Source organism: Pagrus major, chromosome 8 (assembly GCF_040436345.1).
Source record: "Pagrus major chromosome 8, Pma_NU_1.0".
In the NCBI taxonomy this organism is placed as follows: Eukaryota; Metazoa; Chordata; class Actinopteri; order Spariformes; family Sparidae; genus Pagrus; species Pagrus major.
The window spans coordinates 27,441,730-27,469,326 of NC_133222.1; the positions used below are offsets into that span (position 1 = coordinate 27,441,730).

The window sequence follows — 27,597 nt, forward strand, 5'->3', positions numbered from 1 at the left end:
TCTCATGACTTTGTGTTACAGTGGCTTTTCAGGAAGAAGACAGCACAATCTTTTTCCACTGACTCCTCTGATTTTTCTGCGCTATGAAGATTTTCCCTAAAATGTGTATAGGTGTATTTATGCCCATTGTAACAACCATTAAATAACTGTAAATACACAGTTCATACCCATGTCCACACACAGTTCATGAGTTTTGATGTTTGATGTTTATTCTCATTAGTTTTTTCTATATGGTGAACACACTGTTGTGATTGGCTGAATAGCTCCGATGTATTGGCCCGATCAGTGTAAATGTCAGTGTTAACGTGTCAGTGTTTGCTTTAAGGAAATACTAACACGCTCTTCCCATTTAAAGAGTACATTGCAGAAAAAATGGACAAGACTTTATGACCAGAGAGATGTTACGATACATTCTGGATAAGCTCCGACATATAATTACATTTTTGCGAACGCACATGTCAGCTATAGTATACTCGTAGACTTTATAAAAACATGGGCGTGGCCATAGGTTTCTGAAGAGCCATTGTAAAGTTCAATATGGGTGGCTCTGACCGTTGCCATCTTTTCAGTGCTTGACTCCTCCCCCAGCTCTCCAGCTCAAGCAGCCGTCTGCCAGTTAACAGGGTTGCTCGTTAATCCGAAACAACAACGTTGGCCCCTCCACTCTTGCACAATTAGTTTAGCAGACAGTTTGATGAATCCAGTTTAAATGTGTTTTGAAATGGAGAATGTTTTCATTGCTGCCCCTTGTGGCTACTGTGTGCTTCTCTATACTTTTCATTCGAAAGCTTCCTAGAATCCCCAAGAGTGGGCTACTCCTGGGTCCTTCCATACCAACTCACCCAGGGCCTCTCATTATATATCATTAAAGTAACGGGACCTTGTAAAATCCTATCGCTGTACTCCAAATACTTTTTAAGGTATGAATTTTTGGCCCTCTGAATTTCAGCATTTTTGTGTCTGTGCACTGGCAGCATCAGCAATTGCTTATTTATCAATGGATTTGGGTATTAAGCAATATCTGTGGCACTCATTTTCTTTATGTACAAACAAATAACCAAATAACTAGATGTGATAGAACTACATAATAATAAAACTACACAGAACCAAGATTCGGTTGTGAGAAATTGAATACTAGTGGAGATATGAATTTTTGAAAATGACAGATCCTTCGTTCAGGTAAAAAAAAAAAAAAAAAAGATTTCCTGTTATTAATTGTAACAATTCAGCAACAACTATTTAAATGAATACATGTTGCCAAGTTTCCTTAGGTTCTCTTGTATCTTCGAGACAAATTTCAACCCAATCCAGGGCAAAATAAGCGATTGCTAAGGCTGAGAATACACAGACGGAGAATCACAAAAATGCTGAGATTTAGCTCAGATGGCCAAAATGAATAACTCTAAAGGTAAAGCGATAGGATTTGACAAGGTCCCATGAATTGAATAAAAGTTTAAACATGATTTTTTATCAAGAACATGACATGAACTGGGAAAAGTTCTGGATTTTAGGTGAGTTGGCATGGAATGACCCTCCTACATTTAGTTTACACCATAAGTATGTCAATTAGGGCTTGCGTTGTGGGCACGCACCAATCATTTCATCTATGAGGTCTGACAAAGGGCATTCGCAAAGGTAAGTTTGGTAAAAATGTGTCATCAATCTGATATGCAATGATCAGTTCCCAGTCAAAAACAACACTTTAATCAACTGTTCACTGCAAACTAATGATAATGACTAGTTGTCTGTGAAGACAGAGCTGCAGACTTCATCTGAGGCCACCGTTGGGTTTGTGAAATGAAGCATCTGGGAAGCCAGTATTGCAGTAGTCTCCAATCACACCAGTCAGCTGGGGTCAATCTTGAATATCAAATCAGGGAGTGATTTACACCCTGGACACTGTGTCACTGCAGCTGGCCTGCTGGTGTGGGAAGGAAAACTAGCAATGGACAGGGTCATAACTATGACTTTAAAGCAACTTCCTCAAAGTCTACAATTCAAAGCACGCTACACAGTACAAGATTTTCTTTTAAAAAACGTAGCCATTTATGTGTGCAACATGTGTCAAGTAGAAAGGCGTCGTAGGGGGAGGAAGGAAAGGTGAGTAAGGTCACAAAGTTGTAAAAACAAACGGCAAAGAAAAACAAAAAGCACAAGTAAGGATGGGTGACAGAGGGAGAGGGTGTTCAGGGAGAAGGAAGCGGGGTCAGGGGGGAGTATGAGAAGTGGAGTTTTGTGGAGAAGAGAGCAGAGAAAAGGGAGAAGCAGGAGGTCACAGAGGGAGTGAAAGTCCAGTAATTGCTTTGACCTTGAGCTGAGCCGAGGTGTAACTCAGTCAAAGACAGTGATGAATTCCATGCCCTCGGCCCTGTCGCGGGAATAAAGTCACCGCTCGCAGGGATTTTTGTTTATGACCACTTTAAAAAAAAAAAAAAGAGAGCACAGAGGCAGGACAAGACTGGCTGAAAGAAAGTCCGGGCGGGCGGGTTTCACTGCTGCCGAGGGAAACTGTTAAATGGAAAAGGTGGACTGGAGGGGACGCTTAAAGGCCAGAGGAACAAGAGAGACTGCAGTAGAAGATATTTGAAACACGTTTCGGGCAGATGGATTCTGCTCTGTGTGACCTGTCATGGGAGGATGTTTATGACCGCTGATAGACTGAACGCTGGAGAGGGACTTGGAGAGAGAAGCACTCACACTGCTTCTCTTTGTGCTCTTCTCTGCGAGGCTGCAGCAGCTCCAGAGTTTTCCAGCGAAGAATACATTAACAGGTTTTTCCTGCTCATTAAACTTTCATAAGGCTTATAGCTGCTACAGGAAAATATGTCATATTCTGAAATGGCTTGCACCATGTAACCCACCGCATGAAAAATGATCTTTTATGAGCCTTGCTTTGTGCTTTTTTCATGCTGCTTTGGGCAACTGAAGCATGTCACATATTATTAGTGGTACAAGTGTTCAGATCCTTCAGGCTGCTTAACGTTGAACTGAAATTCAAATTTATTTTTGCCATTTTTGTGTTTTTTTTTTGTTTGTCCACAGTTTGCTCACAGATTTGGTCAAAGTTGCGATGACCAAAAAGAAGACATTTAAATTTAATGATGTCATTTTTTGATTCAGACTGGCACTGTCAGTTTTTTCGTGATTTAATTAGTTTTTCTATCTGTGTTAGTTCCAAGACTACACAGTTAGCTTGCTGAGGGTGATGTTAGCATTTACTTTCTGTGTTTTGAGTACTGTCCATATTACCCCATGCCGTGATTTGAATCAATGGATAGCATGAAGAGGTTGCATGTCTACCCGGTGCTGTGAGTTTTTGTCATTGGTCATCACCGCATTGGGATTCATAAAAGAAAGACTGCTAAAGCCAGCTAGAAATCCTCTTTTTTTCCAAACTACTTGCAGACTGCCTGAATTCCGTATCTTTCCGCTCTCTTGTAGAGAGGCGCTGACAGTTGTAGTTAAAAGTTGCCCTCGGCATCCTGAAATTATTTATGAAACCTGGTTCTGTGATGTCATTAATTATTTGCTCACTTTCACTGCATATCAACTTATAAATGAAACCATGAACGCTGACTTCATTGGGCTCCATATTTAACTGCGCACAACAGCGTTCTGCATTTGACGGCATAGGACATGTGATTGTTCTCTTTACCGTCACCACTTCACACTGGAATCTGATATTTGTTCCATTTTTAAAAATATTGTTAACAGCTGAACAAAAAAATTGGATCCATGCAATAAATCCTCACTGAGCACTCAGGCTTGCAGTGTGATCGTAGCCGAGATGTCAGCAAATACTACACACATAATGACCAGTAATGTGTCAGGGTGAAGCTAGGCTAACAGGCTTCCACTTTCTAGCTAGTAGCCTTGTTCACTAGCTTCCACTTTCAGAATGGAATACAAAATTAACAGCACAATGGTTTATTTGCTTTTCCTGTCCATGTGAACTGAGTTACCACCGGAGTACGTCCAGTCTCAAATACCACTTGCTGGTCGAGCACACAGCTGATGCAGAGAGCCCTCCTCCCCCTAACCAGAGGCAGACCATGCTGGATAGTTTGCAACGGAGACGCCTGAACAACTCAACATGAGACAAACTTTCAACAGTGATATCTAAATGTGTGGCTGCAGCTTGCAGGCCGATTAACATTGTTCAGTTAACCTTTACAAGTGTAAAGTTGGACACTACATTGTGTTAGTATTACCGAGGAACGTTACATTCAGGTCAGTATGTCCATCTGTTGTTGCTTGTTGGGCTTGAGTCTGCCATGTTATGCTTTCAGCATATTTTGTGAGCATGCAGTACCTTTGAGGTTATTCTGGAGAATATTCTGGACGGTATTTGTCATTGTTCTGGATTGTTGCAATAATAATAATAAGCATACATTTGCATAATTTAAGCACATGTGTCCACTCCCATGTTGATAAGAGTATTAAAAACTTGGAAAATATCCCTTTAAGGTACATTTAGAACAGATAAAAAATGTGTGATTAATTTGTGATTAATCGCGAGTTAACTATGGACAATCATGCAATTAATCATGATTAAATATTTTAATTGATTGACAGCCCTTATATATATAAATACATACTTTTGGCCCTGACTGTTGGGTGATTTGATCTCAAGCAATACATCGTATTTTATGTAAATGTTCCATATAAGTAAGTAACTACAGGCAGGTTATTAGCTCTACAATCTGTGCACTGACCCCCACTGAAAACATTTCCACCTATCCATTTCTAAAAACAGAAAAACCCTAATTAAAATAATGGAAATGAAGTTACAGTGTAGTCTAACGATGCAACTGCAGCTACAACTTCTACTTGAGCTCTGTGGTCCTCTCAACCACCCGTGTCCCTCGGGGAAACCGCGGTAATTATCTTGTCACAGGGCCCGATTGGTGCGTTGAACACAACTGATTACACCGAGGCTGATTGGCGCAGAGTATAACTGGCTACGTTTCCTCTAATGAAGAGGGATGTGAACTGGTGTCAAGCTGCTGTCACGCAGTAAATGCCAACCCAACACGCGTGCCTGTGCTGACACGTGGGCAGTGAGGTTGAGACGAGGGCCCTGATGACGCCTTATCATCCAATATCCGGCTGATAAGTGTTTAACAACGATGGAGTGACAAGGATAACACGAGGCGGAGAAATCCAAGGAGAGGATAAGGAGAGGAAGAAGAAGAGGACAGAGGGCAGCATGGAGAGATAGGATAAAGTAAACAAAATTGAATTTCGTGTCTTTACACTGAATACAATGCATGCAAGCAAATACCACTCGACCCCAGGTCTACATCACATGGAGATGGCAACCTCATCAGGTTTAAGCCACACTAGCAGAGGAGCTCTGTGGATGACAGTGTCGGTCGGTTGGTCGACCACTTTGGTCCAGACTGAAATGTATAACTAATGAATGGATTGCCATAGAATTTTAATAAGTTATTCAGGCTCTCTGACTTTTCCTCTAGCTCCATGAGGTTGACATTTTTTAATTGCATTTTTTAAAATCAAAATGACAACCGATGGATGGATTTCCATGAAGACGAAAACAAAATACCCATCATCCCAACGAGATGAATCCTGATGACTAAGTGATTCACCTGACTTCATCTAATGCCACCACGTGCCATGTTCTTTGAGCTAAGATGGTGAACACTGTAACATCAGCATGTTAGCAGAGCCACTGTGACACAGCTCCAGACACATTCTGTGAGTGAAGAAGAGCTCGTAGAAGCAGTTCACTGGTGAGATCTATACTACAAGCTTTTTGTGTAAAATATCACCATTTTTAGGCAATGACTTACTTATATAATATAGTCGAAGGGGCTGAAGCCATTCATGTAAATTGAATAGGAGATTAAGTCGTATAATAACAGTCATCACAACACAACTCGTAGTCAAAGCACCACACCCAGTGGAGAGAGGAATCAGGATGGAGCAGCAGGTCCAGCAGCTCATGATAACAAGGTGGAGGCAATTTCCTTTCTCAGGGCGAGATCATACAGAGCATGATTTGCAGGTTGCAAAGTTGCCAGGCAACTACCGAATTAACTCAAAGGATCTTTTCTGTAAGAACTCTGAGTTTGTGGAGCTAGAAGTACTTAACTTGATCCACCTTGTGAATAAACAGCATTTGCATACAAGAATGTACAGGTGAAAGGCTTGCTTTGGCTTTAATTGAGTCTGAGAGGCTGCTTCAAAAATACATGTTGGACGGAGGGAAACAGAACCATGTGATAGATGTGACACAGAAAGAGGAGAAATCACAGAGAGCACAACCAGTTGGTCCAGGAGATTCAGCTGGATGATGTTCCATTTCAGGCTTATTATTACACTTATTTCAGAATGAGTCAGACAATTTGAGAGTGACGTGAGCTGCATTTCACCTCTTCAGTTGAAGTACTTTCGAGTGTCAGCTGGATCAAGACGCCTTTTACTGCAAAAACTACCTTCTGTGGGGTAGAGAGGACACGCCCTCTGTACCAAGGCTGAGTCCTCAGCACAGCTTTTGCTGCATGTCATCTCCTCTATCATCCCCTTTTCCTGTCTGTCTTTGACTATTATACAAAGGTAAAAAAACACACAACCTACGACAACCAAGTCCCATTGGTGCTACGTTTCACTCAAATATCACATGATCTCAGTAAATTAAGCAGAATACATAATCAACGTCTGTTAACTTGTCCCCTCTTATCATTTCTGCCATCCTTCCATAAAGGAAAATGCAAAGGGGAGTGAGAGACACACCTTATAAACACTCACAAATGACACGCTAACTGCAACTCCAGTCTAGTGGGGCTGTTTGTTAAACTTGGTTTTGTTAACTTGTGTTTGACACAACTTGCAAAGCTCAGTGAGAGCAGCTAACAGAGTTAAACTCAAACTTTTAATACTCCGAAAAGAAAAGCAAGTCGTAGGTGAGGGTGTATGCGAGGGCAAGGAACACGGCTGTGAGAGAGATTCTGACGAGTTCTGCTGCGCGGCCCACACACACAGCAGCAATTGAAGCAAAATGCAACACTTCATAATCCTCATTTGGAGTTCATCTCCCAAACAAGTTAAAGATGAGGACAGAAAGTTGAAATAATGATGATATGAACCGGCAGCATTGGTAAGAAGAGAAGGAAATGAGGGAGGGAGGCAGGACTGGAGGGAGGAACGATCGAGGAAGAAACCGGAGGGAACAAAGAGAGACGGAAGATGTGGGAAGTGAGTAAGAAATGAGCAGATGGATTCATTTCAGAGGAAAGTAGGGAGAATAGAAATGAATTGCACCAAAGCAAGAAGGTGTGTAGGTGTACCAGGTGACAAACAGTGCTCTGTTTACCATATGTCACACTGCTGATGTGTTGGGGATTAAAGCTTCGGTCCACATGAAAGAAGCAGCCTCATTATAAAGCCCCCAACATATTGCTACCGGGTAGGCATGTGAGGCTAACAAGCTACTGTACGTCCCCAATTTAGTGTCAGTCATCTGTGTTTTTCTGTTACTAACAAAACTATGACAGCACTGATTTTAGCATGCAAAAAGCCCACATGCCCAAAAACACCCCTTTAGATCAAAACCTAATCTTTCCTCTCCACTCTAATGAGATACAATGGAAAAGAATAATTAGGATGAAAATCTACGGCAGGAAGTGCAGTAATAGCTTCAAAAAAAATCTTTTCATTATTTCGAAAACTGGGAGACGGACTCGGATCTCGCCTCAGGGCAGCAGCTTGGGAGATAATTGGGGATTCATGATGTGATTGTGATTATTGATGAGAGAGGAGAAGGGATGGTTGGCCGCTGTTAATCCCGACCCGCCTCCAACAGAGCCACCGCTGACACAAACAACAGGTGTGGACTTGCATTTTAGTGTTCATCCAAGGCTCTTAATGAATACAAATTTCCAATTAGGAGAGGATGGAGGCGCGACACACACACACACGCGCGCACACACACACACACACACACACACACACACACACACACACACACACACACACACACACACACACACAGATGCTGCAGATGCAAACATATAAAGTGGCAGCTGGAGAAATAGAATAGTGTTCCTTGTGGAAAAGAAACACTGGGCAATGTGTTGGATTAACGAAAGGTGAGTGAAGGTATGCTGTCATTTCTCTACACCTTCCACTAGATCAATATTTGCGATGGAAAATACACTGTAGATAAAAACAACTATAGAGCATGGTATGGATTCATGAGAGGAGGTTGCACAATCAGACCACGTGAACGTTTGGATGCTGTTAGTTCTTGACCTTGGAAACACAGTAATCCACAAAACAAAGTTCATTCATCATTTGAAGATACATTACTGATAAGAAAATGGTGAAAAATTTCATTCAAAAGTGTCAGGTGATGTCATTGTCAACTTGTGTGTTGTCTGACCAACGATCCACAACCAAAAGTTAGTCTTCTATCACACATCTCAATAATCAGATCGATATCAAAATGGTCTGTCATGGTTTGAGTATGTGGTTCGAGGTGCAATCCTGAGACCAGCGTACAAGACACTGTCCTTACTTTAGCTGCACTTGAAGATTGTGTCAGTGAAAATCAAAAAAACAAAAAGCCCAATGAGAAATGAGCGAGACCTGCTGGACAAAGCCTTTACTCCAGGGCTCGTCTCTGCCCTTGTTCACTTATTTACGACTCAAATTTGAGCAGTTAAACAACTCGGTCATTTTTTGCATCTATATAATCTGGTGCATTGCATTGTGGGATTGTTAGCAGAAATTAGTTAAAATCTTCACATATATTTTATGATCTACATGTATCAGAAATGCTGTCGTTGTAATCTGTGTTTTCGGTGATTCTGGTTGGTCTGGGGGAGGGTCACTCCTCTGTCGCTCTTTCAGGGTATCTTCTATGTTTTTGTGTCTTGGGCTACATAAAGATATGACTTGACCACTTTCGTCAGTTTCTTTGTGGAATTCTTTATTGCACTATTAAGCTTAACTCAGAATTTGGACAATCAAATAAAATAAAGTGCAGTAAATAGTTTGTGATTTTAGACACAACTCAGGACTAAAATGCCTGTAGCAATGGGCCCAGTAAGCCATATTCCTGTGGTACCTCACAATACACCCCTGCTGACATGGTCAAGAGCCTTCTTTGAGTCAGCAAAACACAAGTAGACTGGATGAGCAGACTACCATGACCTTAACACAGGCTAATCAGGCTGGAGCCTCTTTTCCAGCACCCTGGCATAACCTTTCCCAGGGACGATTCGGCATCGGATACCTTGATACCAACACTGATAAAGTTTGCGTTTAGTCTGAAAAGACCTTCAGAGGAAGGGGTCTCACCTTTTTAAAAAATCAATGCTTTTCTCGTGTGGATTATGGCACTGGACTAAAGAGGACACTGCTTGCAAAAATAAATCAATGAAGCTGAAACTGTAGGTTCAGCTTTGGGTTTACACTCCTGTCAAGTGGGATTATGGTCACTTCCTCATCACATTAGCAACTTCTCAAAAACTCAGTGTCCTTTTTCCCTTTTCAGTCAGGCTTAGACAAAATCCCCTTACCACCCTTCCTTCCAAAAATGGAGCCGAAAACCCTGACAGAGAAGTAAAATGACCAAACAAAATAAAACAAAGTAAGACATGCCAAGGACAAGACAGGCCCCGCGGTGCCAGCCAGCCTAACAAACTGTCTCGCTACAGCCTCAATCTCTTCCATTGATTTGCTGACAGGGGATCTTTAGCCCCGAGAAAAAAACGATCCATTCTGGACACCGCTCTCCGTCAGGGCGCTGCATTTTGAAACACCTTATTAAACATTTACGACTGGGCGAGAGTTATTACAACCACAATTCTATTAATCCAATTCATCACTTATACATCACTGGGTTTATACATTTGGCTCTGCTGTCGCATTATCTTTACACACACACTTTCATTGAGGCCTTTTAAAAAAGTACCCATTTACAAGATCAGCAGGATCACATATATTCAAGAACGAGCATCGTGATATATAATATTTAATGACAGATGGATGAACAAAGAGTTAAAAGAGTCACATAAGGCATTAAGGAATTAAAATGTCCGCAAATAATGGAAGATAAGGCCATTTAGAGCCAGCAGTCGTCTCCACAGTAAAGAGGAGCTGATAGAACAGTGTGAAAGCACAAATTCCCTCAGTGCATCTGAGCGTCGAGCTTAAATGAAGTCCCACTACAAAGTGAAGCGTTAAAGCCTTTCAACACTAGATGAAAGAAAGACAGAGGCATGAGATGCGCTTTGAGAGATGTCGTCATCCTGTCTAACAGCAGAATGTAATTGAGTTGTAAACCCTTCTAGTCAACTATTACCAATAAACCTGCTGTAAAATCCAATTTGGATTACAAAGTAATCTCTCTAAAGAATAAATATATATGTGCCAGGTAGTCTTCAGGTTTCTGCCTTTAAATCATGTTGGATGCTCCATATGGCTCTAAGAGGAAATGATAACTAACAAGTCTGCCTTTCAGTACCCAAACCCCTGGGTGCTGATGTCCATAAACCTCCCATTAATGTCTGCCAACGTAGCTGATGTGTGCTGCTTTATACCAAAGGGGATGACGGAGGGAGATATCTCATGTCAGTGAGTCCAGCTGTCTCCGGAGTGCTGCTCACCATGTTTACGACAGTTTGTGTTTGACTTTTAAAGTCTGGATTTGTCCGTCCTCTGCAGGCAGAGGCATCTACACCAGACACCAGAATTTAATTTGGGCAGATAGCATGTTGAAATCTGTACTGTAGCTCTGTGAGGCTGTACTGAGACATGGTAGTGCATTGAGCTGAATGCTAACACCATCATGCTTATTTTAACACTAAAAGTACAGGTGAATCTGATGGAATGTCATTAGCTTTACATATATTTGGTCATTAGTAAGGGATAATGCCCGATGAGATGTTCATATCAGGAATAAATGGATGATCATTATTGTTTATACCATCGTCACTTGCCAAAGAAAAGGGAATGACAACCAGTAATTTAGATTTTCATACATTTAGTAACCAAAATATAAAAATTTTCACAAGCCATAACTCTGTTTCCATGGCAACACATGAGGGACTGACTCACACCTGGAACAACTGTACCATCCTATAAGGTTCAGAACGAACCTTAGATACGGCTTAGCAACAGGAGATAAACTGTTCCGCCAGATAGATAAAGTTATGTTAGCAAGATTCAAAGTCAAAAACATTGTGTACCGAAGACAAACAGTAAATCTAATTTGACGATATGTTTAACAACAACACTAGCTTGCCAGCAAATGTGATGTGACATGATTGCTTCATACAGTAAGTTTAGAGGAGAAGTGAAGGCTACTTCCTGCAGCTTTGTGTGTTACAGGTGCTATCCTGCGGTGTTCAGAGGATGATGCACTGAAGGACAACATTTGTCAGCTTTCTTTATTGGATTTATTGCTAACGTCAAGGTGTATGCAGTCAGCTAATGCCAATGCCACTCATGTTAGGTTCAGGCTAAAGTGCATCAATTTAGAACGGTGAACTGGAACTACTTTAGTAGGTGTCCGTATATCAGAAATTAATTGACACCCTGCAGCCAATCAGAATAAAGTGTTCTCCCAGACCATGGTATAAGCATTGAACTTTGACCTGATGATGGTGCTACATGAAATGTTAAGGGATCACTAAAGTTGCTACATTTCATTCAGAAGGGAACATAACAGAACGGTTGAGATCACAAAAGTCATTTGTATTTATCCTCGGGAGATTTTGTGCAAATCCATCCTGCAGGTGTTGAAATATTTCACTGGACAAGTTGGTGGAGCAAGATGAGAAGTCACAAGTTCACCTGAGAACTCATAATTCATCCTCTGTAGACCATTGATAGCTGTACTGAAATACAGACAATCCAGTTGTTGTTGAGATATTTCAATATGTACCAAAATGATGAACAAACCGACAGAATGGCATTGACATCCCTGGAGCCACGAGGCTAACATGGCTGAAAAACCCTCAATAACTCCATTTAAGATGGGCGCATTTTTCAAGAAACATTTTTTCAAAACTTCATATAATACGTGGCTGTGTAATTTCCTTCTAAGCAAAAGAAAGAAGTCTTCCTTTCTAAAGAGCAAGAACATCTTCTTCTCTACATTTTAGGATGGCTCTATGAATGTGTAACTGTTTTCCTTCACCTTTTTTACTGCACAGCAGGCAGCCTCACATCTCAACTGTATGTGCATCACATGTTCTGTAATCCTTTACAGACACACTGGCGTCTTAATGTTTCCATTAAAACATAAATAAGATGTCCAATAATTAACAGGAAACTATGCTTGCATTGTCAATGAGACTGATCTCTTACTTTCTTTCAACTGAAAAATTTAAAACTGGTACTTTGTTTAAGTCAAACACCTTCAGTGACAAACAACATTAATTAGGGTGCTAGCCCAAGGACGACTTAGTTTTTTTAAAGTAAAATAATCCTTCAGCTTTACAAAGAAGCTACATTAGGAAAAGTGCATTCTGAGCCTGTCAGTGTCACCTAATAGCACACCTACGCAATTCAACATGCTGCAGTTTTAAAGGAAGAATTACTTGAAATAAAAAATAAAAAAATTCTGCGTCTAATTAATCATCATGGCCAGGTTTGTGTCCTCAGTCCTCCTCAGGGTCACTCAAATAAAGAAATCTGCGGTAAAAAAACATTTTCTCTATTAAGTACCTTCCTTTAACAGAACATAGAAATGGTCTTAACATTCCACCTTGTGTGTGTTGTGTCTTTACAAGAATCTGTTTCCATCTGCTTTTATCTTTCCACTGAACACATGTGCATTCAGAAATGTTACAGTGATATAAATACAGTGATGATGCAGGAGGTGATGAAATTTGAGCGAAGCAGTTATTAATTGGGGCTAGAAAGCTGAGGTTGCAGAGCACAAATGAAATAAAACAATCTGTCAGACTAGGAAGGATGTGTCTCAGCTGTCACTGTCTTCATCCTCCGCTTCATCCGCCCAGTTGTCTCCCTCCCGAAACTCTCAGCCAATTAGAGTTAGTTGTGAGACACTGTCCGTCTGTCAGCCGCCAAAAGCTTTCCAAAGATCCCCCAGGACCGACTCTGTGAGCAGGATGTGTGTATCTGTGTGTGTGTGTGTGTGTGTGTGTGTGTGTGTGCATGTCCCATTGTCATCAGCTGCTCCCTGACTTAACTACCTCTCACTCTTTCACAGCAAGAACTCAAGATAGCGTTACATTATACGACTCCCACGTGTGCACGTATCATAAAGATACACAGAGAGGAAAAGACACATACGTACACACACACACACACACACACACACACACACACACACATAAATCCACTGCCGGGCTGAGCTGTCTCTCATTTTCCACCCACCTCTCGCTCTCGGAGACAAGAGAAGTTAAGTCCAAATATAGTGCGGCTGACAACACCCTCCATTGGAACCTGCTCTATGACCACCTTGACAAACACTGTCAAATCACCCTGAGGCCTAATGAAGTGCAGCACAGACATGTATGGGTGTGAAATGCATAAATTGTGCAAAATAAAATGTGAGAACTACATAACCAAACAAGCAAAGCATCTTCTCTACAGAGCAGCAGCGCGGAGGTTAAAGGGGTAATATATTCCATCCAGTTTTTATCGAACATGATGTGTATCTGATTAAAAGGAACATGCCTTGAGGCAGGGAGAAGTGCGAGACGTCAGGTTTACGGAAGGCAACAGTGTGAACTCATCAAGACACCTCCAACCAATAGATATCAAGATGGGGAGCTGTTATATGATGAATAACAAGCACGCTCTGAAAATAAAATTATTCCCCATGTTTCCATCAAGAAGTGCTGTTGGCATCAGTGTGTCATTATTTATGAAGGCCTGACAAGCTGCCTATCACCTCTCATTCCCGAAGGGACGATGTGATGTGACACAGATGCTCACAACACATAATTATAGAGATTAAAATTACATTGTCTAACCGCAGAATGACACCCACCCCCACCTCTATTTTTCTCTAATCCCTTTGGAAGTTGGAACTGCCAGAGATGTTTATGTTTTTATGTAACCTATTTTCCTGCCAGAGCAGGGATAAAAATGTAATAGTAACATTTAATGTACAGGTCCAGAAATGTCATGTTAAGTGGGTGGTAATTACGAAGTAACATATTTAAAATTTCATTGAAATTACCCTCGAAGTGCCACAATAAGCTTTTTGCATACATTTACATTTTTTGAAAACACGACTTTCACGATTATTCTGCTGTTTTCCAATAAGCAGCTGATAAAGAACTGGTTATATCTTCAATACATTTCCAAAAATGCAATGTGCTTTACTTCTGCTGATCAAGCCATTTTAATTTCCAGCTAGTTTCTGTCTACCTTCCCGACAGCAGGCTGCTAAATTGAAATGAGTTGTTTCAGCTTTATTTCCAGCTAGTTTCTGCCCAACGTCTGCAGGTCACTAAATTGAAGTACAGAGCAGATAAGCAGATTTTCTTTAGTTAGCCACCAGAAATTGTTAATTACTGACAAAAAACAACTGCATAATCAAGAATCAAGTTAATTATTTCCCATTTTAAAAGCTTCATTCCTTAATTGCCTATTGAAGCCTAATTATAATAATGTCTTCACTGCGCTCAAGTTAAATGTCACTCTTTTTATATTTTGAGACAACAAAACATTAGCAAATATATTTTAAAAAGTTAATATGTACGGTCACAAGTACTGCGTGATCATTGTTGCATTGGTGAGAATGTAAATGTACTTCAAGTTACTAACCTGTAGAGGTTGGACAAAAACTAGTCGGAACATCAGCAGCTGCAACAACTCACTTCAGTTTATTGGCTGCTGAGGGGAAGTTAGACAGAAACCAGTCAGAAGTTTCCTGGAAATGCATTAAAGGAATTACCAGTGATTTATTAACTGTTTGTGAGAGAATAGGAGAATAATGTTAATAAAAAATATTGGTAAGGTAAGATCATTTTCTATACATTTTAAGGTGATTTCAATAAAATTAATTATATATGTTAAATATGTTGCTTGGTAATTATCACCTCCTTGACATTTAATTTCCTAACCTGTAAAACGAAGTGTCACTGAAGTAACTTATAAAAATGAAATCTATGACGAAAAACATTGAAGATTTCATCAAATAATTTAAATTAAAAAATGATGACAGTGGAGGGATTGTCAAGATGATAAATTAATGTTTCAGTGCAATTGCAATGTCTTGTTTAGTGGAACAGTGTCGTCTTCACCAAATCTATCTTTCTTTCAATGGTCTGCTTGACCTGTACTGAAAGCAAATTGTCATGTTCTGCATCCACCGAAAAAGTTACAAATGTATGGACTGTATGCATTCACAATGCCTATTAAAAATAACATGAAGAAGCAACAAAACAACCAGAACAAACCACTAAAACTAATGATAAAAATGTCAGCTAACGTCACATATCAAAAGCTGTGAATATTGTTCACGTTACATTTACTTAACTATCTTTAGTGTTTATGGGCTATCAGTTAATTAGCTGCCTAATCCAGACAGGAACACTTGTTAGCCACCATTGGCCTGTAAGCTAACATCAGTATGCTGAAAGCAGGTAGCAACTGTAGCTCGTGTAGCTTCACAATGCTCAGAAACTTTAACTAACAAATTACTAAATAAGGTCTGACTTAAACTAATGAGTTGTCCATCAAAAGCCCAAAAGATTTTATTTCAAATAATTAAAAATTAATCAGATTTTAAACAGCTTTTTATGTATCCACACATTTTGCATTGTAAAAATGAAAGGACTTTGAGTGTAAAATGCAGATAGAGACGGAGGGACGGAGCTGACTACTACTCCCCTTCACTGCACGCATGATGAACAGCAATGCTGGCTAACTACCAAACTGACGGAGAGAAAAACGTCCCTGCTGAGGGATTTTGAGCAGCACCACAAAAACATTTCTCCCGCGAAAGTGTAGACGCTGAGATGGCTTGACAAAACATCCCGGAGAGCGACGGCGGTTTGTGAACATGCACACAGAGATACACTCCGAGAAGGAGAAAGTAAATCACTTAGCATTACTTCCTTCGCTCTTAATCTGACAGGTGTCAGCCATGAGAAAGGAATGAGAGGGAGACTTCGGAGTGCTCCTGGAGCGCCTCGTGTTTGCTTTCTCTATTCATTGGTGCCATCCGGACTTCTCTGCAGTAAAGCAATAAAGATGTTGGGAGTTTGTTCGTGTGTGTGTGTGTGTGTGTTTGCCTGGTAGCCTTTCTGTCTATCTGTGGTATGTCTGCAGCAATTTCCTGTGAAGTGTTTTGAGTAGAGAGATGAAAGTGAAGGATAGTTCTCTTGTTCCTGTTCGCCCATCCCTGCCTTCTCTTCCTCGTCTCACCCTCCACCCTTCTCTGACAATCTGTCTCAAGAAATAGGCCTGTAGAAACAGAAGAAATAATCAAATCACTGAGAAGAAAGAGAAAGAAAGAAGGAGAGCGAGAATAAGAGAGGCAGAAAAAAGAGACAGTCAAGACAGGTGGAAAACTGATGCACTCATTAGACCAGACGCAAAAAAAAAAAAAAAGACGTTTTGGGGTATTCGTGAAGCGACGTCAATCAGTTAGTCAGTGAGGTGTTCAGAGAAAACATAGCGATGGAAGAGGAAGCAAAGATGGATTGAAGAAAAAAAAGGAATAGAATTAGGAGGGGTGCAATGACAGAAGAAACGGAATAAAGAGAAGAAGCATGCAGGCGAAGAGAGAAAGACTCCATCTTGCCAGGCTTCAAATCATGCTTCAAACATCCGGTAGTTCAACCAATCAGCATCCTTTGAGGAGCTACTGGCAGCTAAGGCCGTAGTTTGGTGCGACAAACCAGTGAGAGGAAAAAAACAACAATGACGTTTGATAACCACATCTAATAATAATATAGAATATAGTGAGAATAATATACAGATGTTTAATTGCCTTGTTCCCGGTTCGGTACTCCGTTTCGGACGATACACAAAGTCCAGGCATCAGAGTCAGTACTGGGAAGGAAAAGTTGGTACTGCTACATCTAACAAACAAACTTAATTAAGGAAAGACGAAGGAAGGACGAAAGAAAGGAGTTGAATCGAATGATGGAAGGCTGGAGTAAAACAAGAACTAAAGGAATGAGGCAGGAAGGAAGAGTGAAAGACTTCCCTGCCTTCCTCTCTTCCCTCCTGCCTTTGGGAAAAGGGAAAGAAATTACATGTGTGGAAAAAAACAACTAAGAAGCAAGATGCAAAACAAGTGAGACATGATAAATATTAGGAAGACAGGAAGGAAAGAAAGACTACACCACTGAGGAGCATTAATCAAGCTGCACACCAAAAGACTTGAGCCTTGACAAAAGCCTCAGACCATCAGTAGAAATGAATGCACCTCCTGCCATGACCGATCTCTCCAGGCACAGAGAAGGTCACCGTGACACATTTCACATTTCCAACAGTCAAACTTTTTGTCAAACTGGGACTTTGTAATGGAAATAAGTGACACTTTTTACAGAGGAAATATCAGCTGCGGCTTTCCCCAGAGAGGCCAGATAGATTCTCGCCCACGGCGATATATGGCCCGGCGTAAAGGCTCAGGGCAACGTTTGGAGGGAAAATCTGTCCCTGTGTCCACCTGTCTTTATACTGCCTCCTTTGTCTCCGTGCTTGAAAAGGAAAAGGTGAGCTATTGACTGCTCCCTACAGTGCCAAAAGCTGAGCCAGTTTTTAAAAACACGTTAAGCTTCGGCACAAAAGAATCGCACGTCAAATGGCTTTTAACAACAGCCTTAGTCATGACAGGCAGTGCCCCGGAGCGCCTGCTGAGCGATGCACGCAGAAAGAAGAGGAACACAATTGACAAATCCTTTTAGAGGTGAGCAAGAGTGCAGCGCAGAGCGTGCTAGATCAGGTAGACCTTGAGATTTTGGATGCGGAACTCACTGGGGAGGCAGAGAATTGCATTAACTTCATTAAAATCTAATTGACTGGGCCTGTGACAACACTTCTCTCCTTTAAAGTTGGTACAAACGGCTCGATGGCCAGCAGCTCTTGACATTTAGCTGTCTGATCACCGTGTGATCACACCTGGCTGAGAGCATGTGGCATTTCACAGACAGTTATAATTAGGCAGCTACTTTTTTTTTTTTTTTTGGCTCATGGCAGTGGCGTTAAAAGCACTGAGGATTTACATCTCGGCCAGCAGCTCTTCAAATTAAACAACCTCCACTCGCGTGATGGTTTTACGCTATCGTCTGCATGTGACATTTCCAAGCAGTCAATAATAAGATGTGCCGTGTAATTTAGTTTCTTGATTAAGAGAGTGGTGACATTAAAAAGATACTTTTAGTTCCTCTGGACAAAGGGACACATTTCTTTCTTTTCCCACTTCATCTACTGTCATTCAAAATGAGCTCAGGCAACAGTAAATCAAATACTGACGCTCTGGGATGACACCGACCTCACCAACAATCCCAAAGCCTCAGTATTTAATGAATTGGGAACAAGACTCACAAATCATCCTTTCTTACGAATAGGACCCTTAAGAACAATAATAATAATACGAGGAGTGGTGAAGCATATCTGAAGAAAGCTTCTTTTCCTGAACAGCCTGTAACACACTCACTGGGCCTTGTGCAAGTACCCGTACAAAGAGACTTGTTCTTAGAGTAAAGATGGGTACACACTGTATGACATGAGCCTGCTTCTGACCCAAGTTTTGAGCCACATGACTCATCCTGGAGTCGGACACGAAATCTAGCTTTGTCGAGCGTTGTTTGCCATGCAGTGTACGGGGTCAGCAAGGAAGGATCAGATGCTCTAGAACAGACATCCAACGTTTCAGATGAATTTCTGACATGTCAGACATTCTGAGGCCAGATCGATCGAGCTGTGACAACAGCAAACAGCCCTGTTTGAGGTTTCCTCCTTCTTTTATCAGGACCAGTATCAACGACAGAAGGGTTGGCAGGAATATCAAGAGAGACATAGTATGACCCAGTACTACAGATACATTTTACCACTGCATATGTGAAAAAAGTTGCCTTTTATGACTCCAGACAGAGCCGTGTGATATCTGATAAACTGACTTCAGTGATGTCATTTGTGTCAGCACCTGTGAAGCTCAGTTTTTGGGTCCCCTAATACCACCATAATACTTTACAATATTTATTTTTTAAGTGCTTCAGCTCTCGGGTGTCAACTTCTTTTTCAGAGACTTACTCACACTTGCGTACAAGTGAGCTGAAACCAAACTGAAATGAGCAATTTCCGACTAGCTTGTACGAGCACAGTCCTCGTCATGCTGCTCTATTTGTCTATAAAGGATGCGTTCAGGCAGCTTCGGTGACAACAAAAGCGCTTCAAGATCTCGGCACGTTTAAACCTGTTGTTAAACCCTGCTACATCAACAGTGCCAGTGCTTTGAGAGATCCATTTTTCAGAAAGCAGACCAAGCTGTGACTCTCAGCTGGTGTGCAGAGATGTGCGGTGTGCACTGTGGTATGAGCTGATATGCGCCTGAAGCCTTTTCGAAATGAGCTTTATCACACATATTTTCCACAAGCTCATGCATGTCGGGCCCTGTCCAGTAGGCCTTTGTGCTCACATGCTCACCAGGGAGAATTTTGATGGACAGCATCACGGCCAAGTCTGAGTTAAACACACAAGCAGGAGACGATAGATTTATGTTATCATTCTGAAAACAACAGCAGCAAGTCGACAAACACCTCAACTCTGTTAGTTTACACTGCTGAGATGAAACAGGTGGTTGTGTCAACACCTATTCAGCATCTAAATATTTGCTTCCAGAAAAAACTTGTGTGTGTAATTTCTGATTTGTTATTAAATCCTGCCGCATGACTTTCTGAACAGTATGACGTCGCTGACAAGTCTGAGGAAGCACCTCTCTGACAGAGATGTTCTGGCTTGTACTCGTATCATCACATTGAGAGCTCTCAGGTCTGTCTCTTCACCGCTTGTCTGTCTGCAACTCTGTCTGCCAGTCTGCCTGTCTTGTGCCGGGCTTTGGCCCATGTTAGTTAGGGGGAGCGCGGGTCGGCGCTGGGCTGGAGAGGTTGGTCTTAAGGCTTTGTCCACACATCACCACAGCTGATTGCTCCTGTGGATGGTTGGGATTCTCAGCTAAGACAGGGATTACTGACCCATGTCGGCTTCCCACCTTTACAGCAGCCTCTTCGATGTTCTCCCAGTCTGAACTTAGACGCCCCAGAGAATTGAAAAGATGTGAGTGTGTGTGTGTGCTTGAAAAGATAACTTCAATATCTCTTTCAACAACCAAAGAAAACTGTTTTATTTACATGCATGTGTGTGCAATGTACATGAGGACTAAAACAAACACTGGAACAAACTTAGAAAACCTGTGTTATCACTTCCTGGATGAACACACATGTAGTTTGCTTCCCTTTACCTGACAGAACTTTTTTTAATTATCACCTGAGATTAAAGCAGCTGATGATCTAAAGATGATTTTGACATAACACGACATGTAGCACAGTATAACACATCTTATTCATTTCACACACACACCTCTATTGCAGTTTAATATAGATTGAATATTCTCATGAGACTCAACAAAGGAAACGTTTACGAGTTACTTAAAGGAACAGTTCATCCATTCTCATCATTATCTACTCATCCCCATGCTGATGGAAAGTCAGGTGAAGTTTTGTAGTCCATAATCATTTCAGGAGCTTCACAGCAAAACAGCGTTGCAACATTCTCCTAAACAACTGAAGTAGATGGGGACTTGTTTTAAAATGTAAAACCGTGTACCGCCAAACCTCACCAGACTTTCCATCAACATGGGGGTGAGCAGGTAGTGACGGACAAGTCTGTGGCATACTCCAAAGAGGTTTGATCATTATTTGCTCATTCTTCTTTGCATTAAAGCTCACACATAACATTAACACACATCCGCCAGGAGAACCCTGAATTGTTTTTTTTTACACTTGACATTTGTACAAATTAAAAAAACAAGATATAATTTGTTACTTACTGGACTTCAGAGAGGTCAATATGCAGATTTTGTTATCGTCAGACCTCCAAAATGTAGAAATATCCCTTTAATGATGTTAAAATGCTCTATTCTAACAAGCTACACAACGGTTTGCTGAGAGGAGGATTGCATTTAATACTTCAGTCACGCTACACGACTTTATTTCTTGTAATCTGGAGTGGTTTGCACTTTACGTGACAACAGGGGATCACACAGTGCGAGATCACACATGTGACATGTGACACTGGAATGATGAGGCCCAGCAGTCCGAGTTGTTTGTGCGCTGATATGCAGCAAATAAACAGGGTGAAAAAAATATATATGGGTGAGAGGGCTCATTTTTGCAGTTACATCATACAACTGCCTGCCCTTATTGAGGTTCAGCGAGGACAACATGGTTACAAACACTGAACAGCTTGTGTGTACGTATTCTGACGGGCCATTAATGTGCCCGTTTCATACAAATAGATGCATGATAAGACTGGGTTCAGAGAGCTACTGCGGATGATAGCAGAGGAGGGAGGGAGAAAGGCTACAGGCCGTAGTTAGTTCCTAACTTGTCGACCTTCAACCAGGTATCCAACAGGTGTTGCGATGCTGCTGCGATCACGTCTTTGATCAGTTCGCACACGGCGATAGTCGCACACGGGAGCGTGCGCTGATTTGCCTCTGATCTGGGGCTTGAAAACATCAGCTGCTGGAAAACCAGGGCTAAAACCTTGTAACGTAACTTGACCTTAACCCTACCAGCTCAGTGATCACAGCACAAGAAATATTAGTAATTTCTATTAATATTAATACTTTCTAGTGCAGACATTAATCAAATTATCATGGGATCGAAAAATGTTGACAAATAATTCATTTGTTATTTTTGAATCTTTTCAAATGTGATCATTTATCGATGATTTGCTTTTTTATTTCATTTTAACTTCAGTTTTGTACTGTAAACTAACTGGGAACATTCACTGGACATTATTTGGATAATAGAAATGATCATTTGTGGCAGCCGGTGAAGTGAAACAGAAGTAATTCTCACTTTGAATTGCTCTACCTGCAGTTTGCCTGCAAGCAACGAAGACCCGGACAGATTCCTGACTCGTCCACAACAGAGAAGCTGCAGCATTTATGGCATGTCTAATGCTTTAGACGTTCATACCGCAAAAACACACCAGTCTACTATACACTAAACACATTGTGGGACCTATACTTTATCACGTGAACGGGACACAGGACCTTATTTATTCACTGATTTAAAAAATGTTTAAGACTCCCTGTTACAAACAACTCAATAGCTGACATTCCAGTGTACAGTTTACAATCGAGCTGTTTCTTTCTGCAGCTCAACTGCTGACATTCCAGTCTACAGTACACAATCAAGCCATCTCATTCTGCCATGAACTAGGCTGAAGTTTCCATTGTGTCAGGGTAGTTATTAGCCCAGAGACAGAGAGAGCCAGCCAAGAGAGGAGTTAGGGCTGTCCATCAGCCTCTAATGTCTCCGCACAACAACCCAAACCTAAACTGACAGGCACACACCACACTGACAGCCCACTAACAACACACTATTGTTCCCTCGCAAATGGCCAGGACACACCTTTCAGTGCCCGCAGAAGAAGAGAGTGTGGCAGAAAGAGGACGCACAGAGACAGCCATATACTGTGGGCCTCAGTCCAGCAACCAGCACAGCAGCATATATATAAATATATATATATATAATTCTTTGCTGTGATACTAATATACTGTGTATTAAGTACATTGTGTGGAAAGTAATTTAAAAAACGCATGCTAAAATCTGCCTGAGGACAATTTAAATACCAACATTGATTTTAAAATACTATAGATCCAATGTTACCAGAAAGCTGTCCTGTTCACTGTAACACAACACTGCCTACACGATGACCTAATACAACCAAAGATGTTAAAGAGCAACTCAACTAATTCCACTTTTTTGAGTTACCACACTATCAGACATATAGATAGCTTTAACTAGATAGGTATAGTTAGGTAGAGGAGTGCTCATCAGTCACAGTTCAATCCCCTGATCCTCCTGTCAAGTGAAATGTTCATCTGACCAATTGCATGCTCTACCAGTACAGTAGGACACTGTTTGTTATGGGTGTGGACACATATGCTTGCTTTATGCAAATGTATGTTTATTATTATTGCAACAATCCAGAACAATGACAGATAAACCAGGTGGTCTGCCTTTAGAGGGGGAGGAGGGCCCTCTGCTTTAGCTGTGTGCTCGACCAGCAAGTGGTATTTGAGACTGGACGTACTCCGGTGGTAACTCAGTTCACATGGACAGGAAATGCAAATAACTTTGTTCTTGTGGAGAAAACCATCTGGCAGGGCTGTGAAGATGAACTTGTCTTTCAAAAGACCCTTTTCTTTATCTCTTTCTGCTCAAGGAGGTTTGTTTCTGCTGCCATCCACAACGTTACTGCTTAAACGCTTCCTGATTTCCCAAACTACGGGGCGGGCCAAGGGTCATAATATGTGTTGTTCATCGCATGTCCAAAAAAATTAATGCAGCTGAGAGGAATTTGTGTTAAGATGTTATTATCGCGTTAACTTTGACAACCCTAGTAAAAACATTTTCTCTACAACATGCACTAGTGAGCTAAATTGTTTTAACAGAAATTCAAACAAATATCATGTTAGTACTGGTTCATTCAAACATTGTGTGTCTTAATATGAGATGTCACGAGACTCAACAACCCTGCGCATGCAAGCATTTGACTCACCTACACACACACACACACACACAAACACACACAAGCATGCTTAAGCACATATCTCAACCATGTCCTGTTATGCACTCTCCCCTGTCTGAGCTATCTTTCAATATCTCTACACACACACACACACACACACACACACACACTTGAGGAGCTGAGGCAACAGCCTGTCCTCTCCGGGTGCTATCCAGTGGATGCCTTCCAAAAATATCAGATCCCCTAAAGGCATAGTTCACTCAAAAGAAGTCTGCTGATGTTTTCCAATCGAGTCTGATTTCAAGCTGAGAGCAGCACCACGTCCTGTCAACATGCATCTGGTTTAATGAGAGCAGGAAGGCACTCTATGTCACTTTGCAAATGCTTTGCCCACTGTTGAAATGAGAATTTCACTGTATCGCACGTTCATCAGCTTCCATTTTGAGGGTGTGTGTGTGTGTGTGTGTGTGTGTGTGCATGCGTGTCTTTTCAGATTCTTATTGCCTCAGCCTGTCATTAACCTCTCAGTGTGTTGTAACAGCCCCTGACATATTGCAAGGGGGCATGAATACATATGATGATGATGCTGTATCTACATTGTGTATGCACTGTTGAAGGTTTCAGTCAGAGCGCAATTGGAGTTCTTGGAATTTACTTTTTTCTTCATTTGTCTTTTGATGCCTTCCAATTCATGTTAAAAGCCATAAAAAAAACACTTGTGTTACATCAAAAATGGAGACGTGACAGAGAACCCGCAGAGACTCCATCTGATGTCCACCCTACCTTCTGTCGAATCTCCTCTTCCATCTTGATGGGGGAGCCAAACTCAGCAACCTGACGGACGCCCTCGCTGGCGTAGCCTCCATACTCCCACAGCACGTATCTTCTGGAGTGAGACGCACCAATCAGAGCCGACCAGTGGTTGGCTCGTCCTGGGCAACAGGAGGAGAGATGACAAAAATTTAGGTTGGAACTGTTTGAATTCTGATAAGTGAAAAAGAGAGGGAATACTAGCTGATTGAATGGGAAGCTGCTGTAGCTGACTGTCTAAAGTCTTCCTTATGAGACAAGGATAATGAATTATATTTTTCAGTTGGTTAATCTCTGTAATATATTATTCACAGAATGTCTCTATGTAAATTAGTTAAAGGGTAACTCCACAAATTGTACACATTAAAGTGTGTTTACAGGGCTTGGGGAGTTCTATTGCATATGTGAAGAAGTAGTATAAAGCCTTTTGTGGCTCCAGAGGAAGCTGCATATCATCTGATAAACTGCCTCCAGTGATGTCACTCAGTGGCTAGTTTGTCCAACCACAGTTTAATAATGAACCTAAAGTTATTTTCACCTCTCTAATGTTGTCTGGTGCCACTACCTCAGCAAAGCATCTTGTCAGTCAATCTTGTAGTCATGTCAAGTCCCCGGACTAATTCCCAGGAGGCTTAGCCAAAGCTCAGTGTTATATTATTAAGTTTCATAAAAGTTATTTATGTTCATGTTACTTGTGACATAGCCTCTTAAGTTTGGACTTAAATAGCACCTGATTGTATTTAACAAAATTTTCAAAATAAAGGAGATATATGTTTATCTACACACATGCAGATCGACAGTGTTTCCTCCACTTGCATTATGATTGCACATGGTTTGAACTCACTTGGGTAGTCCTTGGGATGCAGTTTCTCTGACCAGTTGCCGTAGAAGGTGAGTCTGTACTTGGCTGTCCCGCAGGCACAGCACTCCATGGCGGGAGCCTCTGTGGCTTCACCGGGCACCCGCTCTACAAGGAGACAGGGCGTGAACATGGCACACAAACACACACAAACACACACACGTTAAGATTTATAGGTCATCAAGATGCACAAGACAATTAAATGAAAGAAAACACAGACGGGAGTACACACCTGCATAAATTACCAGTTGAATGACTACAACGGGAACCATTGGGAAAGTCAGAATATTACATTGTTGCATTAAACTGCTATTTAAATGACACATTAGCTGTGACGCAGGCTCATAAATATTCACATATTGGCCTCGACCAATGTTTTTCAAAGATAGGTCAAGGGGAGTTGTTGAATATTTATGAGTCGCCAAATTATTCGGGAGAAACTCTCACTTGACATCTAAGTTATAGCAGAATGAGTAAGCAAATTGAAAACAGGCTGGCTTGATTGGCTTGCATAATAGCCTGGAAAATTAGATTTTTTTTTTTTTTTTTGAGGAGAGGAGAGATTTTATGAAAGTGAAATTCTCCTGAGATTGAATTTTGAAAACCATTTGTCCAGGCTCTGGTTTTTATTGTACAATAACGGTGTGCATCAGACCTCAGAGAGTCCCGTCACCACACTGTCTCAGCAAGAGTCTAGTGTTTATTTGGCAGGTGGGCAGCTTTCCAACCTAGGCATCTTTCTTTGCAGTGAACAGGTACCAAAAATACATTGGTGATGCTCTGTGGTGAAATTCAAAGCAGTATTAAAATTCCTCTCAGACTCCCAGGAGATCTGTGATTCATTGTCCTCACAGATTTTTCCTGCTGCTTCTATTGGTTTTATATCTTTTTTAACCACAGTATGAAAGACAGAGATGCTCTTCTCTGTAAGGGGGGAAGGGGAAACGACAGAAGATAGAACAAGTGATAATGGCACCACGATGAGCGGTCAAGGATGAAACAGCCAACGAGGGAGAGGAAGAGATGATGGGCAGCTGTCATTACCTTTCTCACACAGTCGAATGGTGAGAGAGCCTTCATCCTGGAAATAAATGATCCTCTTCTGGACGATGCTGGCCCTGGAGAGACAGACAGGGAGGTGGTGAGAATAGGAAAGGAAGCGAAAAAATTGAGAAATTATGAGAGAAAAAAGGGACAGAAAGTTGGATAGTAAGAGGGGTGCAAAAAGGGCATTGGATGGATAATAGTGTTGTATTTTTTCTTTTCAATATCTGATCCATGTAATCCGTGGCGAGAGAGGAAGGTAATGGGTTCTCCGAGATTTCACAGTGGACACAGATTACACATCTTTTCACAGAAACGGCGCTGTATTTTTCCAGACCTCATGACACAATCACACTGCTACAATATGAAATGTAACAGAGCAATCATGCCCACGGACATGAAGAAGAGGGAGCTGGAAATTACAGTCGGAAGCAGGAATATAGATCTTTACACAGGCTGAGCACACAGACACATTCTAACTTATGAGCTAATATTGGCTGAAAATGAAACCGTCCCAATGAAAATAGGTTGTTTTACCCATATCCCTTACATTCCTCTTCAGCAAAATGAAATGAATTTCTCATGTTGCATAGATAGAGCTGCCAAACGTGTGTGTGATATCACTCCTGTGGAAACTGCGGCGATAAAGAAAGGTAAAAAAAAAGATTGTCAGATGAACAATAAGGTCTGGTGGCCTTGCAACACTTTAACAATGAGTTGCAATGGAGTTGCATAAACTCTCAGTACTAGTTCAGCAAGTTTGCACATTTTCCTCAGATAAAATACTTCCTTTTATGAGTGTGCTGTCATAAAATAAAGATGTAGATAAAGATGTGATTGTTGGCCCTTAACATGGCTTATCCAAAATCGAATCAAACTTAGAAACTGAGCCATTTATTGAAATGTGTCTTATAGAAATCTGGGTGTTGTTTCATTTCTACACCAGCTTCCTAAACTCTGTTTTCTGGAAGCCAAAATTAAAAATTAGAGCGCCTACAGGGACCAAAACTCATGAATGCATAATTTCTACATTAGCCTGGAAATATTCATGAAAATACTCAAATTTATAGAACTACACTGAATCATATCGCATGTCACAAACCTCGTTTTACATTTTTTAACTAAGTTTTCTAACATACCAACTACAAGGGAAC

At 41.2% G+C, this 27,597-nt stretch overlaps 1 protein-coding gene across 1 annotated transcript in view; it reads right to left on the reverse strand.

Annotated features, from left to right (window-relative positions):
- The window catches only part of spon1b (spondin 1b), a 105,870-nt gene that overhangs the window by 36,830 nt on the left and 41,443 nt on the right, over positions 1 to 27,597 (reverse strand). The window contains exons 4-6 of the mRNA XM_073472450.1: positions 26,444 to 26,517; positions 25,385 to 25,507; positions 24,514 to 24,662 (exon numbers count right to left, since the gene is read on the reverse strand). Coding sequence (XP_073328551.1) covers positions 24,514 to 24,662; positions 25,385 to 25,507; positions 26,444 to 26,517 — 346 coding nt within the window. The remainder of the gene's footprint in view (positions 1 to 24,513; positions 24,663 to 25,384; positions 25,508 to 26,443; positions 26,518 to 27,597) is intronic.